We start from the raw sequence: 16249 nt of genomic DNA, 5'->3' as shown, positions 1-16249 counted from the left end.
ACAACTTATCCAAAATGTTAAGAAACCAATCCTCAATAGAAGAGACAGGATCTTCAAAATTTGCCGACTAAAATTTGACAACGTCTAAACCTGTCTCGCAAAACAGCAACGCAAGAGTGTGTGGATGATTGTTCCATCTATCTCCGTACAAAAGGGACAAACAATCTCCTCGTGCGACAATTATCTTCTAAGATTGGTAGCAGTTGGGACTGCATTCCGAATCGCTTGCCACGTGAACACTTTAGCTTTGTTCGAAACTTTGCGCCTGCCAAATTGTCTTCCAAAGCTTCCAGGAGCATCGTCGCCTATCACTTGTGTCTATAGGGGAAAGATGATAAGCATTGCAAACCAAGAGGAGACCATTGTTAGAATAATACCAAACAAGAATATCTGGGTCTCCTGATACGCCAGAGCTGTATTGCAAGAAGCGCCAAATTGAAAGCCTTCAAATTTCTAAAATCGATTCCCCCGTCAAGCTTGCTTGAACACAGTTTATCCCATGCAATTCAATGAATGCGTCTGCAATTACCGTCACGCCAAAAATAGTCCGTCGTAATTGATTGAAACTGTTTGAGCAGTGCAACCCTGAATTCCTGGAGACTCTGAATTGAAAACTTGTAATCTAATTATATCTCCAAGCCACTATTTTATCCTTAATTTTGTAATTTACATAAAGTGCGATTATTTATCAATATTCATAAAGTGCAGTACTATTTTTTAAAATTGTTTATCCTACAAGACTGAGTTTGTAATTTTGCACGAGTTTTTTTTCTTTCTCCCTTCAAGCGACTAACAAGCATGTACTTCTAACACGTCTTCCGTGATGTTCTAAAAGCAGAAGATAAGGACCAACTTTGCATACATTTCGTTGTTCTTTTGTCAATTTTAACAAAAGATGTAACTATTTTTAAAAACCTCAAATCACAATATAATTTTTTAGGTTATCCTTACTATACAAAATTAAGACTGCAATTTTCCCTGATGAAGATGGTAATTTTTGCTAGAAAAACTTGTGTCTTTTTCACCAACAATCTTGATCATTAACTGAAGTATAAGATCTCGTGTTCATGTTAGAAAAAGAACAATAGTTATGACTTTAAACCAGAATGAGAATTCCACAAAATCTACACAAGCATTTAAGGTCTCTAATCTCTAGTCTCCCTCGTTCAAACTCATATTTCACATCAATATTTTGGCAGACTCATTCACAAGGATTTATTCTATCTCAAAAAGAACCATCAATTTGAAGCATAAGGAACGATAACATATCAGCAGAAAATAAAGCAAAATTCGACTAAATTAACCATATCATTCTTATGTTGGCCAAAACCCTATAAAACTTTGCTACAAAGGAGTCAACATAGGCAAGAAAAATAGTACATGAGCTTCAATAAGAAAATTTATGGAGGGATGATCACGACAAGTAAAAGGCTCAAAACACATGGACTTAAGCGAATCTGATTCATTCCCAGCCACTTGGAGCAACACCAGGCACTACATCTACAGCAGGAGCAGCCGCCATTGGTGGGGCAGCGGCCGTATCCCACCCATCAGCTGCTACACCTACAATTATGACACCTATTAATTGACATAAAAAAACACTAGGATCCTAACCAATGAGAGCAGACTCGAGTGAGGAAACAACTCAAACGTGCAGTATCAGCTAAAACATAAACAACCTCCGGTAATCTCTAATGTACAACAAAAAATCAACCCAGTGTCAAAAGAAGTTTCATTAGGCACAGAATTTACAAGATAGATTTCTAAAAACAATTCAGAGAGAAGAAAACTGAGATGAATCAGACGAAATCAATCTACAATGATAATAGAAATATACCAAACCCCAACCAGTTCCATTAAAAATAGAAACAAATACTAACCTGCATCAGCTGTCCAACCACTGGCAACCGGTGGAATAGCACCAGCCACATCAGGAGTCCATTGGGCATCTGGGATTTGACCACTGGACCAATCAGCACCAATTGCAGCAGCAGAATAATCAGCATAGTCTGGGAGAGCTGGAACTTCCTCTTCCTGTTGTTCCTTGGACTCCTCAGGCTCCCTGTAGAAAAATAGATCAACCTGCCAGGAAAGAAAAAATTAGACATCACATCAAACATCATGTTAAATTTATATTCTTGCACTTCGCTTTAATTTTTTCTTCAATCAAATGGCTAATTATTGTTCGAACAACTCAAAACTCACATACACACGAAACACTTATAACCAACCTTCACCTAGTATCTGAGTGGAAAATAAAATTATAACACAATGCTTCTGCAAGAAACACTGCCTTTTCAAAATAAGAAAGCTCTAAGAACTAAATTCTTGTGACATTTTACCATGACATCCCATTTGTGTCCTGGAGCAATGACGCCACGCATCTGCAGCACCATCCTGGCCAAGAGCCAGAACAGGCAGCCAATGCTGTGCTTCCCCTTGTTATTGGCTGGAATACCAATGTCAACATAGCGCATTGGCGAATCAGTATCGCAAAAGGCAATGGTGGGGATGTTGGATAGTGCGGCTTCTTTAATAGGCTGCATGTAAAATTGGAGTATCAGAATCATGACAGGATAATCCTGAATCTATCAAAAATTCAGCATTCAAAAGTGTTGCACTAACAACACACAATCAAACGTAATGACCTGGTGATCAGTTCTTGGGTCAGTAAGAATGAGCAGCCTTGGCTCACTGAAAGAAGTTTGCAGCTGGTTGGTGAATGTTCCAGGGGTGTGACGACCTGCAATCGCATGGGCACCTGTGTATTGTGCAAACTTCAGGACAGCCCTCTGACCATAAGGTCTGGCAGACTGCACAATGATGTCCTGGGGATTCTCGATAGCAACAATAACCCTAGCAGCCATCTGAAGCTTTTCCCATGTTTTTCCAACGTTGATGATGTAAATTCCTAAAAGGGTAAATACATGAAATAAACATTCACAAAATAAGAGCTAACAAGCACATGAACATTCATAATATCAACAGTACAGAAACAAAGAATACATCAAAATAAGTCCTTGAAATGTGAAATTATATAATTGCAACCGATCCTCAACTTTAATAATTCTGGAGATAATAACAAGGAGTTGAACGAGAAGCCCAGGAGACAATCTGTCAACTTATTAAGGCAAGACAAGCTAACTCCTTGCAGGGAACTGTCAGATTTAGCTCCTATTTGAAGGAATAATTACGAAAGTGGTAGTATCATTTCCTACTGGAACAATCCAGGGAACAATTGTTGGAAGGGCGACCAGTTGGAAGGGGTGTAACCCACCGAGGATCTCTGCTATCCAACTAGCCGCTGCGATCACGGCCAGTGCCTAAGTCCTATTACTTGGAAACAGAGGAAGGCGATAATGTACTCAAGCACAAGGGCGCAGCTAAAGTACATAGCGAAAATGTAAGTATACAACGCCAATTGAGTGTTCCCAGCTCATGTAATCAAAGAACAAGCAGTACACACCTAAATTCTGAAAAACAAGTTAGCAAATCTCCAGATGACAAACAAATGGAGCAAATATGAAAATATACGCAAACCTAACGTTTTCACACCTTCGCGTTCCATTAAGAAAAAAATTACCAAAACAACAGCACAATAAGTGTTTACATCGCTTCAAAAACAAACTAACACCAAAAAAGAATATAAAAAAGAAAAGGCATAAATCAGATCTCACACCAGCATCACTGTAACACCATTGTTTCCAAACAATTTCAATCCAAAAAAAATCTCAGATTAAACTGATATATGCACGGAGAAGGTGCAATTACCATCATTACGCCTCTTGAAGACGTAGCGCTCCATCTGAAAATCGCAGTTCTTGGTTCCTAGGTGAACTTCGGATGCCAACATCATCCGTATGTCGTCCTCTTTCGTCGACAATATCCTTTGAGCAGTCGCCATGGTTGCAGGATTCTCTGGTTTGCCGGTTCTCTCCTCCTTCTCTGCTAGGTTTCGCTACTGCTCTACCGGGTGCGCTGCAGCCTGCAGGAGAATTTATATATTGCACATAAACCCTAGACGCGGGGCTATGAACCCTGTGACTGAAGATTTTGGGTCAATTTGATGGATTGGGCCCATATCCATTTACATTAAAATGCAATTTATTGGGCCAAAACCCATTGGGTTTTAAATTATGTTTAAACACATGAATTCATATGCAAATGAATCCTTGTAATAAAATTTGCTTTTAAATTTTGGGTAAATTACAACTGCTTCACTGAAATTTGTCATAATTATAAATATTTTCTTATTATTTAAAAAATTATAAATACTCTTTTAAATAAAAAATAATTATGTAATCTCTAAATGGTGAAATGGATATTACTACTTTACCCTCGCTGAATTTTTTAAAATATATATATTTGAAAAAATATAAAAAAAATTGAGTGGATAAAATAAATAATTTATAGAAAATATTGATTCATAAAAATATTATTTAAAAAATTCTAATATACATAATTACTATTTATAATCTAAGAGCATTTTGATCAGTTCACCAAAAAAATTGAATGAAAATCTAATGGATGCTAATGGAATGGGCTCGTTGTTAGACAGACGTTTAAATCAGTAGATATTTATAATTTTTTAAATAATAATGAGTATTTTTAATTATGTCAAATTTCAGAGGAGGTGCTTATAATTACCCTTTAATTTTTTTGTTTCTTTTTTATTCAAATCAATGTGAATCACCTTAATTATCAAAGGTAGTTAAATTGATTAAGAGGGTATTTGGCTAATTTATAAGCTCCTCAAAACATCTTATAAGATGTCCGAGAGCTTATAAGCTCTAAATATTTGTTTGACTAATTTTTTTTAAATATTTATAAAATCTCAAAATAACTCAAAAAATCTATACTTCACGCCAAAAGATCAATCAATGCTAGAAAGCCACGAAAATGCGCTAATCCCTAATCCCCAAATGTAAAAAAAGAAAATTTTATATAAATTATTATTTTAAAATAAGATTAATTATATTTAGATCCTGAAAATGTGAAATTATACTTTCCTCTAATGAAATTCTAAAATTAAACTTACATTCATTCGAAAATTCATTGTTTACATTTGACTCATTTTGATAAGATTTGGAAGAAAATGCAGTCTTTAGCAAAAAAATTACATAAAGTTTCAAGTTTACCACTTATTTAACATCCTCATGTAATTTGTACTTATAAGGGAAAAATTATAATGGTGTTAACCTCACTTCATATATATATATATAACAAATTAGAAAAATTCGCTAGGAAGCCAATGCAAACAAAATTTTATTATTCTAGACCAACACCCCAAGATGTTCTTTATGAAGAACAAGAGATAATTGACCAAAATAGTTATAATAAAAAACAAATTTATGAATGGAATATTGATGGATTTACAAAACTCACAATTTATTTTCAAATTTAGTTGAAATACAGTTGACGAGGGAGATTATCTAATTATCAAAATACCTCTGCCTTTTAAGGCATTTTTATGAGTGTTTGACTCATTTTGACCAGGTTGAAAGTCGACTCTAGCAGCTGCCCTTGGATCAAGTGACGTGGCAGCATCTTGACGGTGCCACATGTCACTCACTTAGAAGGTATCGTACGGCTATAAATAGCTTCATTTATGATTATTCAAAACACACATTTATTATTTTTACCGCCATTTTTTTGGTCTCATTCGATCTCACGTCACCATTCTCGACTTCACATTTCTAACTTAGGCTTCGGAGGGCCTTCGCCGAGGGCTACTCGACTAGTCTTACGTTTGTTTTGTTCTCAGGATCCACTAACAGGGAGCTCGAAAGAAGGATCTAGCGACCCGACCTCAGGACCCACTTCAGCGACCCGATTTGGATTTTGCGCGATCGAATTCAACAGTGTTTTTTTTTTCATAAAAAGTAAAAATATGGATAAATAAAAAAAAAGAAAAATAAATTAAATGCCCACTTCTAGAATTATAATATTTGACAGAAAAAATTGAGACACCCTCTTGCAAAAAATTCCACTCTTCTGCAAAAATCCCAACTCACTTTCAAAAATATAATCAATAAGTTGTTGATTTGCGACAGAATATGAGAAATTCAATCTTCAACAGAAATAATGAGATACCCTCACTCTTTCACAAAAATCTCAACAACCCACTTCCCAAAACTCAAATCATTCGTTCATATACTTGACTCCCACATCGAAAAATTTGATCTTCCACAAAAATTCGAGATCCTACTAATATTTCTTTCAATGGTACCTCCGTTCTTAGTCTTCTTTCCCCTTTCATTTCCAGAATGGAGAAGATATGAAAAGATTCTAAAAGAAAATGGAGGAGAGAATGAGAAACGAAAGATGCAGAGCCAATTCATGCGAACGAGAATAGGGGTATTAATGGTAAATTGGCAGCTAAAATTTGTGGGCAAAGTGGGAATTTGAAATTCAAAAGACCCGGCCCATTTGTTTTCTTTCGGACCACCAAATTAAATTGTAAACCGACCACTCGCATGGATAAGGTCGAAAATCCGACGCAACAATAGTTAGTAAACAAGGCTTAAGTGGTTATCTTCAGAATCAATAAAATACAGAGCTACATTGCATTGGAACAAAATGATGCAATACGAGGATTCTTTTATTGAATTGGAGAAAAATATAAGCAAAATCGATTGTGATATTGTAAATGAGCAAATTATTCTTCTATAAAAGAGAAATAACAATTTATCTTTATATATTTTTAAAAATACAACAATTTACCCTCCTATATTTTTCAAAATAAAGCAATTTACATCCTTATACAGTATCGATCCTAATTTTGTTGCCAAAAATTACAATCATAATTCCTCCAAAAAATAAACATGTGCCTCTCTCATGCCATAACTTCCTCCAACATGCCCCAAACTTTATTGTTGCGTGAATATCTAGTAGCCATTTTCATCGAATATTTAACGGCAAGACAAAAGTGAGAAAGAAAAGAAAAAACATAAGTTATTGTCCTTAAAATGAAAATTTCTTAATCATGGGGACTAAAAGTGAACAATAGCTAAATTATGGAACCAAAAATGAGATTTTTCTATGAGAGGTACGTACCTCTTCTTCCTTCAAAATACCCACTTAACGGCTAGATGTGTCTCACATAGTTATTTCGATCAATTATTCGACTGACGGGAGTAAAAATGAGATAAAATATAAGATATTATCCTTAACGTAAAATTTATATAGTCACTAAGCCCGAAGTGAACAAAACCTAAGGTATGAGACAAAAAATGATATTTTTCCACAATTTCATACCAAAAATTCGGTTAACCATTTCTAAAAATTAAAAACCGAACAAACCGAAAATTTGGTTAACCATTTTTAAAAACTGAACCGAACATGCTCGGTTCAGTTGGTTAAAATCGAACTCGGTTTGATTTTTTAATCGAAAAATCAATTTTTTGAAAAAAAAAAAACAAACAAAATATATAAATAATTTTAGTATTTTTCTAATTTTGTCCAAAAATACCCGTACAAAAATATCAAAATTTAAAAAATAAAACATATAATAAATAAAATAATTATGAATGCAATTTAAAATTTCAAATCAAAAGAATACAATAACAATCCATTTGTACGAAATTGGTGATTATTATGAAGCTTATTTTTAGATAATATAAACTAAAATACTATATTTTAATTTTAAATATCATCTAAAAAAACTAAAATATCATATGTTGACTAAAATATAGTGATTATTATTAAAAAAACTAAACTTTTCTTAAATAAAATCAAAGTCTAAATAAAATTTTCGATTCAGCCAATTTAATCGAACTGTGAACACCGCTAGTACGAGGATTTGCAGTAATGGAGGAAGGCGATGTTCCTCTCAGGACGGTCAAGATGAGTGGAGCTTTCCCTCATACTAATTAAAGAATAAAATGAAAAACAGAGGGGGTGCTGGCTATGGGGTTCGAACCCATGCGCACTTATGTGCAGAAGATCTTAAGTCTTCCCCCTTAACCTCTCGGGCAAACCAGCTCATGTTGACCATTGTACCATCATCCGGATATTGTAGAGGACCTTAAAATAATCAATTTGAATTGACTATATTGTTCTTTAATATATTTATTTATTTACACAAATAAATATTTTTTAATTAATTAATTTCAATAGTATTTTTTATTCACACACATTTCGAAGTTATTCTATCATCAATATTATTCTGACGAGATCAAAATTATTGTCATTACATATATATATATATATTAATGACAGTTTTTAAATTGTCACTAATATTATATTTTGTTATAGCAAGAGTGCATTATATCTTCATATATTGGGTGAAATTAAATTTAAAATCTTATGCCCGGAGAGTATTATATATAACTTGTAGTTTTAACTCCTATATAAAATAAATTCTTTTTTATTTTAATTGACTGCTCCAATAACAAAATAACAATAATAATAATAAATAAGGTTAATGGTATCTTTTAAATATTGCAAAATATTTGCCAACTTTTCTAGAAAATAAAATTTTAAATTCATAAATAAGACGTAAGAAGTTTATATGTAAGAGATTTTTAATTTTAATTCAAGATTGTTACCGTAAACATTTATAAGTTCGATAATTATATAAATACTTTAATAGCTCATATTTTGAAATAAATTTAATCAGACCAACTCTGGGATCGATATTCTTAACTTGAAACAATTTTTTTTCTTTTTTTTATGAAATTATTATTATTTTTTTCCTAGAGAAACTATAATTATACACCATTATACTACCAATCAATTTATAAGCTACATACATAATCACTAACAAAATGGGAAGATTGCAAAATTTTGTAAATTGTAAAGAAATTATGCACTTTGCCCACATAAATTCTTGAAAAAAATAAATAAAATTACAAATCATAATCCGTAGAGGTATTTTGATTAGTTCACCACAAAAAAATGGATGAATATCTAACGAGTGAACTAGTTGTTGGATGACCATTAACATCAAGTGGTACTGATAATTCTTTTTTTTTTAACAAAAAGAGGTCCGGATTACATCAAGTTTCGAAAAACTTGTCATAATTTATCTATTCATACATTCATAATTGAGGTCCCGATATCAATGTGGATGTGCAGGCGGAATGATAGTTTTTGTAGGTGTCTATCTGTACTATATAAAAAGAGAGCACCATTTTTGTATCTTTCTTTTTTTGGTTGTTTTTTTCTTTTTTCACCCACTAACTTTTATATTTTCCCCATCATTTATAAGCGGTAAAAACTTTTTAATTAAAATTTTAATTAATATTTTTCCCTTTCTCCTGCTCTAAATATTCTCTTTCAAAATTATTTTTTTCCATCATAATCATTTTTATACTATCATTTTCGTACAACAAAAAATTTTAGTAAATAATATTTAATTACTATATATTTTTAAAATTTATATATATATGCATCCAATGTGCTATATACAACTAGTTGCACATAAATATACAAAAACTGGTGCGCCACAGTTAATTAATAAAACTGGAGATGGGATGTCGTGATGCCCGTCTAGCTCAGTCGGTAGAGCGCAAGGCTCTTAACCTTGTGGTCGTGGGTTCGAGCCCCACGGTGGGCGAGATCTATTTTCTCAGAAGCAACATTTTTTTACATTTTTTTTTTTTTCCAGTTTTTGAAACAGCGATTGAACATGTTTGTTTATACGTATTTTTATTGAAAAATATATCGATTTGATAACACAGTTCAAATAAAATATAATCTCATTAATCAATTCAGATATATTTTTATTTTCACGTAAAAACCTATGCAAAAAGAAAAACACATTTTTCACTGAAAATGAAAACATAGGCAAACTAGCCCAGTCCAAGTCATCAATGAAAGCTGTTGGGCTAGCCCATCAAGTCCCTCATCATGTACATGATATTATATCAAGTGGGAATCATGGGCTTTTCATATATCATAATATAAAATATTTTTTAAAACTTTTTATTCTTCGTTCTTAATTTCGATCAAAGGGCTCGAAGCATTTTCTTGAATTGAACGCGTAATCTCCTTCAAACTTTATAAAAAAAATTACTTGTCAATTCGAAACACTGTATTATGGTTTGAAAATTTAATGTCGAAAAAGACGTGGGGCCTTCGTAATTGCAGGGCTTCGACAAAAAGCTTTTGGATTTGACTTATTTGGATTTGTTGTACGTATGTAGCGACTTGTGGTCTTATGCAGTTTGTTGTGACTTATCGTGTGGTCGAGGCTCCTTTTGTATAGGCATGAGTAAAGCTCAGTAGCTTGGGCTCACGTGTCGCTTGAACATCATAAATTTTGATGTCGATCAATTTCGTAACAAACTGTTTACTTGAACATGTTTCGATCAATTTAGTCAATTTAAAATAAAATAATAAAATTTATATTTGCCGCTAATTGATCCTCAAGACCCATAACGCCCAAATTGATATGGGCTTGTGGATTTATTATTTTAAAGATATATAACACTCAAATTTATTGTAAATTTTAATTTGAAACATAATTATTAATTAATTTATTTTGAGCTCTTAATCAATAAAATATTTAAAAAAATGTCAACAGATAGTAATGTATATATGTGACATTTGAAATTTAAATTACATAAAAAGAATAATGGCAGGATTAAAGTTGTTATTAAAATATATATATATCATGTTTTACAATAGTTTTATATTTTTTGTTATATCATTTTCAAAAAACTTTAGTGATAATATATAACTGTATTTATATTATCATAATTGATAATTAATGATACATATATAGTGACAATTATATCTATAAAAATTAACAACTGTGCATAATTTTATCACTATTATTTAAAAAAATATAACAAAAATTTTAAGGAGAGTAGAGATGTAAACAAGTCGAGCCTGAACTGTGCTCAACCAAATTTTCTGACTCGAGCTCGACCACCAAACATCAAGTTCAATCTCGAGTTCATCGCCCACAAGCCGACCTCGAGTTCAAAAACTGAGCTTACGAGCTCGAGCTTCTTGCTTATTTATTTTTTTTAAACTTTTTTTATTTTTTTTAATAAAAAATATATTAATGTTAACTATCAAAAGTGTTAAAAGACATATACTACAATAATTTAATCTAATGTTATGAATATATGACTTCATACTGTCTTTAGTTTATATCTAATATTAGTTTATTACTCACATAATTAGTAAAAATATAGAAAAAAATACATCAAATTATATAAATACTTACACATAATTTTGTACAAATATATATTTACCAAATAAAAAGATATTAGTAAATTATTAAAATATTCCAATCTATTTTGGCAGTGTAAATTTATTTTAATTGAATTATATAAATATTAAGTTTAATAAAATAGGTAAACATAAATTATTTTCTAAAATGAAAATAAAAATGTCATGAAAATATATTTTAAAATGTGATGATGGCAATTTAAATTTTTATATATTTCAGTTACTCAAAAATAAAAATAAAAATTGTTTAAATAAAATAGTAATTGATTTATGTAAGATCACCGAAAATAAATAAAATTGTTGAATCATCATTGTGATTAATATCTTAAGTTAATTCATGGGAATCACAAATTTTAACATAAATTTATAAGTTTATAGAACTAAAATAGAAATATTACGTATTATGTATCTTGATATGTATATTATCTAAATTAAAATATGAGATATCGATTAATTATTCTAATATATTGTAGTTAAATATCTAAAATATTTAAAATGATAAAAAATATATATTAAAAAATTCTTAAAAAAAAAAAAGAAAGAACCATGCGAGCAAGCTCACAATAAAAAATATTTAAGCTCAAGTCAAGCTCCAAACGAGCTGGTTTGACTTGACTTCAAAAATATTAAAGCTCGAGCTTGTTAGAAGCTCGCGTCAAGCCTAAAAAACGAGCTAATTTGACGACCGACATCTCTAATTTATGAAAGTGTTATTTTCGTAAAATAAAACGTACGTTGCAAGATTTTGTCTAAATAACTTAGTGATCAAATATTAAATAATAACATTAGAATCATCCAAATGACATATATTATGTGTTTTTCCCTATTTTTTGTATTAATTATTTTTAATACAAACATTTTTTCCACTTTTTATATAATATAATATATATATATATATATGTATTTTCCTTTTTGGGATGCCATCATGCATGGCCGACCTAATATTACCTCCCACAGAAGGAAAGGCAAGTGATATGATTATATAAGAAAGAAATAGAAATAATAATAACAATATTAATAAGGATAAAATAATTGTTTTTCTGAGATTTAATAATGTTATAAATATCTCTTTGTCGTATAAGAAATTATAAAATTCCCTTTAACATCCATCTAAAAATAAGTCCATCCCATTATGTTTATGTTTATTTTTATAATAATTAACTAAAATGCTCTTTTAAATTATAAATTATAATTTTATATATCTTTAAAAATTTAATAAAAATATTTTTACGGACTATACCCCCATAAAATTACTACTTCACTCGCCCATAATTTTTTTTTTATATATTTTTCCTAACATTTTGTTTTAAAAAGAAAAAATCAATAAAAGTAAAGCAGTATTTTCCCCTCACTGTCCAGAAGTTATATAATTATTTTTTTGAAAAATATTTATAATTTTTTTAAATAATAAAAAAAAATAATTATATTAAATGTTAAAAAAAATTAAATATAACCTACCCTAATAATTATAATGAAATAAAAAAGAATTCCTTTAGAAATAGAAGTGAAAAACTAAAGTGGATGGGGGCCGTACGTAGTATTGTCCCACCACCACAGTCATGTTTGACTACTCGTCCACGTTAGGAAATCCAGTACTTATCCATATACCCCACCCACCAATCACACTTCCATCCACAACTCCAACTCACTCATTTTTTCTACCCATCTGATTTTTTGTCTATTTTTAATAATATATATATATATTATTTATATTAAGTTTATGAATTGTTTTAAAAATATTAATTTATTGTGTATCGAATGTTATTATAATAATATGATGATCGGTTTGAAATTATTAATGTATCTTTATAAAAAAAAATTAATCAAAAATTAAATGTCAGATTTAAATAAATATGGAATCCACGAATAACTCAATTCAATTATTTGAATTATTTCAAATGGGTCCAAGGCCGAGTCGCATGTCCGAATAGGAATAGAATTGGTGTAGCACGTCGTTTATGCATACATACGATACAATAGACAATTTTTCACACTTTAAAATATACTACGAGATAAGAGTAAAATATACAAACTGATATATTATACTAAAAAAGAAAATAAAATAAAAAATTAATTTATCGGTTAATGTATAATTTGGACATAATGGGTACGAAATACTCAGAATTCGAAGTTCGTTTTTCGATTGTTATATTTGTTAAGCTGGCACAACCAGCTGTGAGAATGGTAGAACCTAGTCTTATTTGCTCATCTGGTAATAAAACCTAACATAGTGTTACTGTGCGGGTTTATTGAGTGTAATGTATACGACACACTTATTTGAAGTCATAACAATTACGAATTGTCATTGTTTCAATAGTTATTTTTGTTAAGTCAGTAAAACCTACAACGAAGGTCGTAAAACCTAGTTTCTTTTGAAAAAAATTCTTGTTTGGATCAAGTTTGCTTGAACCATCAATCACAGAGCAAATGTATTGCAGTTGTTATGTGATTGATCATTTTTCCTAAACTGTACACAAATCATACAATAAATATATTGTACTTATCATATAATTGATTCAAATTTAGTCCGTTCAGATCTAAAATTTAGACAAAAAAGTGGTATTAGAGGGTGTTTGCCTAAGCTTATAAGCTCTTAAAAACATCTCATAAGATGTTAGAGAGCTTATAAGCTCCAATAAGACGAAAATATCCCTATTCACACACTCTCCCCTCTCTCTCTCTCTCTCTCTCTCTCACACACACACACACACACACACTCTTTCCTTATAGAATTTAAAAAACTTCTTTTATTATTTAATTTTCTAACATTTAGAAAATAGAAAATACTCAACTATTTAATAATAAATTATTATAACTAAACAAAAATAAAATTGACATTGATATTATATAAATACAAAACATTATAAATTATACGACTAGAAATAATCATTTCATTAACAAAGAAAATATAAACTATATATTTAAATTAATATTCGACCAGCATGGGTGTGTATATATATTATTTTTATTCAAAAGTTAAGGTAATAATTCATTATTTATTTTTATTGTATAAAAAAATTATCTATTAAATTTTTATTTTGGACTAAATTAATGTGTACTATTTATAAAAGCATTTAAAAAAATTTAAAGCAAAATATATCAAGAAATAACAACTTATTTGATTCTAATAGTATCATGTCCATTTTAGTCATTTTACCAATAAAAGACATTATCTTTAATTAATATATGACTATTTTTAAGTAAATATATAACTTTCTTTGGACCATAATTTTCATTATTACATAAAAAATTATCAAACATTTTCTAACATGAACATATTTTCATTCTAACACGTTTATTAGTATAAAAGTAGTGAAATATATTTTGTCATTCAAACTATACCCGTCTTCGTATATAGAAGGGAGGTAAATTGCATTATTTTTTAAATTACAAGGGGGTAAATTGTATTTTATTTTTTCACAGGGACTTTTTTGCACTTTTCCATTAACACAAAGGGGGTGAATTGTATTTAACCCCATTTTTATACTTCGTTATCTAAATTTTTTTGTATGTCAACTTACTATTTTAATTTTATGAAATTTGCACTTTGCCATATATAATATTTTTTAGGTTAATTTTTCTATCGAAAAAAAAGCATCACATGCAGTGTATATGTGATAGTTAAGGGCAACATGATGTGATAGTTTTACATATGCACTACATGTTATGTTTTTACCGAACCAAAAAGTTTATATATGGTAAAATGCAAATTTTGCAAAGTTAAGATGGTAAATCTATGCAAAAGAATTTTAAGTGACAAAATATAAAACTGACATAATTAAAAAAATACCGAATAAAAGTAGACTCCCTGTAATTTGAAAAATAAATCCAGTACCCCTGAGATTTGCTTTCGTCTAGTAATAAGTCTCTTCGGTAGTCAAAATCCACTAAATTTGTCGATATTGACAAAAATACCAAATAAAAATATATATTTGTCTCCGACTAACGTATTACTGATTTATTGCAGTCAAATAAATCTTCTTATGATCAAATTACCCTTGTACATCTTCACATGCTAACATTATAAGGGTAGTTTAGCCCAAAAAAAATTATTTAATCTGTAATAAGTTAGTAATACGTTAATCGGGGAAAACATGAATATTTTATTCGATTTTTCGTCAATAATAACAAATTTAGTGAATTTTAACTAACGAATAGACCTATTTATTAGATAAAAATAAACTTTAAAAATACTAAATATAATTTTTTACATTATAAATAATTTATATATAATTACACCATGGAATTATCCCTTTTATATATATCCACATAAAAGGAAGTGGGGATGACATCATATGTTAATTGCAACTGGTGCACAAATGGTTTTGGTACGCAGAGGTTTCTTAACGGATGGGCAATGAATTCCTTTACTTGTACTCATAATGTTTCTCTCTCTCTCTCTCTCTCTCTCTATATATATATATATATATTACTCTCTACACTCTACACTCCGCCTTTTATTTGTTTTTCTTGCATGTTGACTCACATGCACCTGTCCCTTTCACATCTCACCTCCCTTCACTACTTTTCAATTTTCTTTTTTTCTGAAAAAAAATAAAAGCAATGATTATTTAATTGGAAAAAATTACAATTTACTCCCTATAATATGTAAAATGTGTAAAAAACTCCATGTAAAAAAATTAAGAAATTATCCCATATATTTTAAAAAAATATTTTTTTTTCACAGGGAGGTAAATTGCATTTATTCCTTATATGATTACATCAATATCGATAAAGTATAAATTACAGTCACCTCATATAAAGTTTGATATAATTATAAATATATCCTCATTATTTGATAAATTATAAATTACTCATGTGAGGAAGTGTATATTCACCGTTATAGGGGTAGTTTAGTTGAAAAAAATTATTTGACCTGCAATAAGTCATAAGTTAATATCAATAAATTAGATAAATTTTGACTAACTAATGGACTTATTTATTAGACAGAAACAAATTTCATTGGTGCTAGATGTAATTTCTCAAACTACAGGGGGTCTACATGTAATTACATCAAAAATTTTAGGGAGGAAAGTGTAATTATTCTTAATTATAAATATATCCT

General features: G+C 29.9%; 1 protein-coding gene and 2 non-coding genes across 3 annotated transcripts; 1 reads left to right on the top strand and 2 right to left on the bottom strand.

Moving 5' to 3' along the window:
- Window positions 1-1268: 1268 nt before the first annotated feature.
- On the bottom strand, window positions 1269-3985 carry LOC105161036 (small ribosomal subunit protein uS2). The gene is made up of 5 exons (XM_011078597.3): window positions 3772-3985; window positions 2649-2911; window positions 2343-2540; window positions 1881-2082; window positions 1269-1563 (listed from the first exon to the last, which is right to left on the bottom strand). The coding sequence occupies exons 1-5, from the start codon at window positions 3902-3904 to the stop codon at window positions 1463-1465; spliced, it is 897 nt and encodes a 298-aa protein (XP_011076899.1). The 5' UTR covers window positions 3905-3985; the 3' UTR covers window positions 1269-1462.
- A 3915-nt stretch (window positions 3986-7900) lies between these two features.
- TRNAL-UAA (transfer RNA leucine (anticodon UAA)) lies at window positions 7901-7983 on the bottom strand. The gene has a single exon. It is a non-coding gene; the product is annotated as a tRNA-Leu (tRNA).
- A 1503-nt stretch (window positions 7984-9486) lies between these two features.
- TRNAK-CUU (transfer RNA lysine (anticodon CUU)) lies at window positions 9487-9559 on the top strand. Its single transcript has one exon. It is a non-coding gene; the product is annotated as a tRNA-Lys (tRNA).
- Window positions 9560-16249: the final 6690 nt, after the last annotated feature.

This window comes from Sesamum indicum, linkage group LG4 (genome assembly GCF_026168435.1).
Source record: "Sesamum indicum cultivar Baizhima isolate 11 linkage group LG4, ASM2616843v1, whole genome shotgun sequence".
Taxonomy (NCBI): Eukaryota; Viridiplantae; Streptophyta; class Magnoliopsida; order Lamiales; family Pedaliaceae; genus Sesamum; species Sesamum indicum.
The sequence above is the reverse complement of the archived record's forward strand: the minus strand, read 5'-3'. Positions and strand labels throughout refer to the sequence as shown.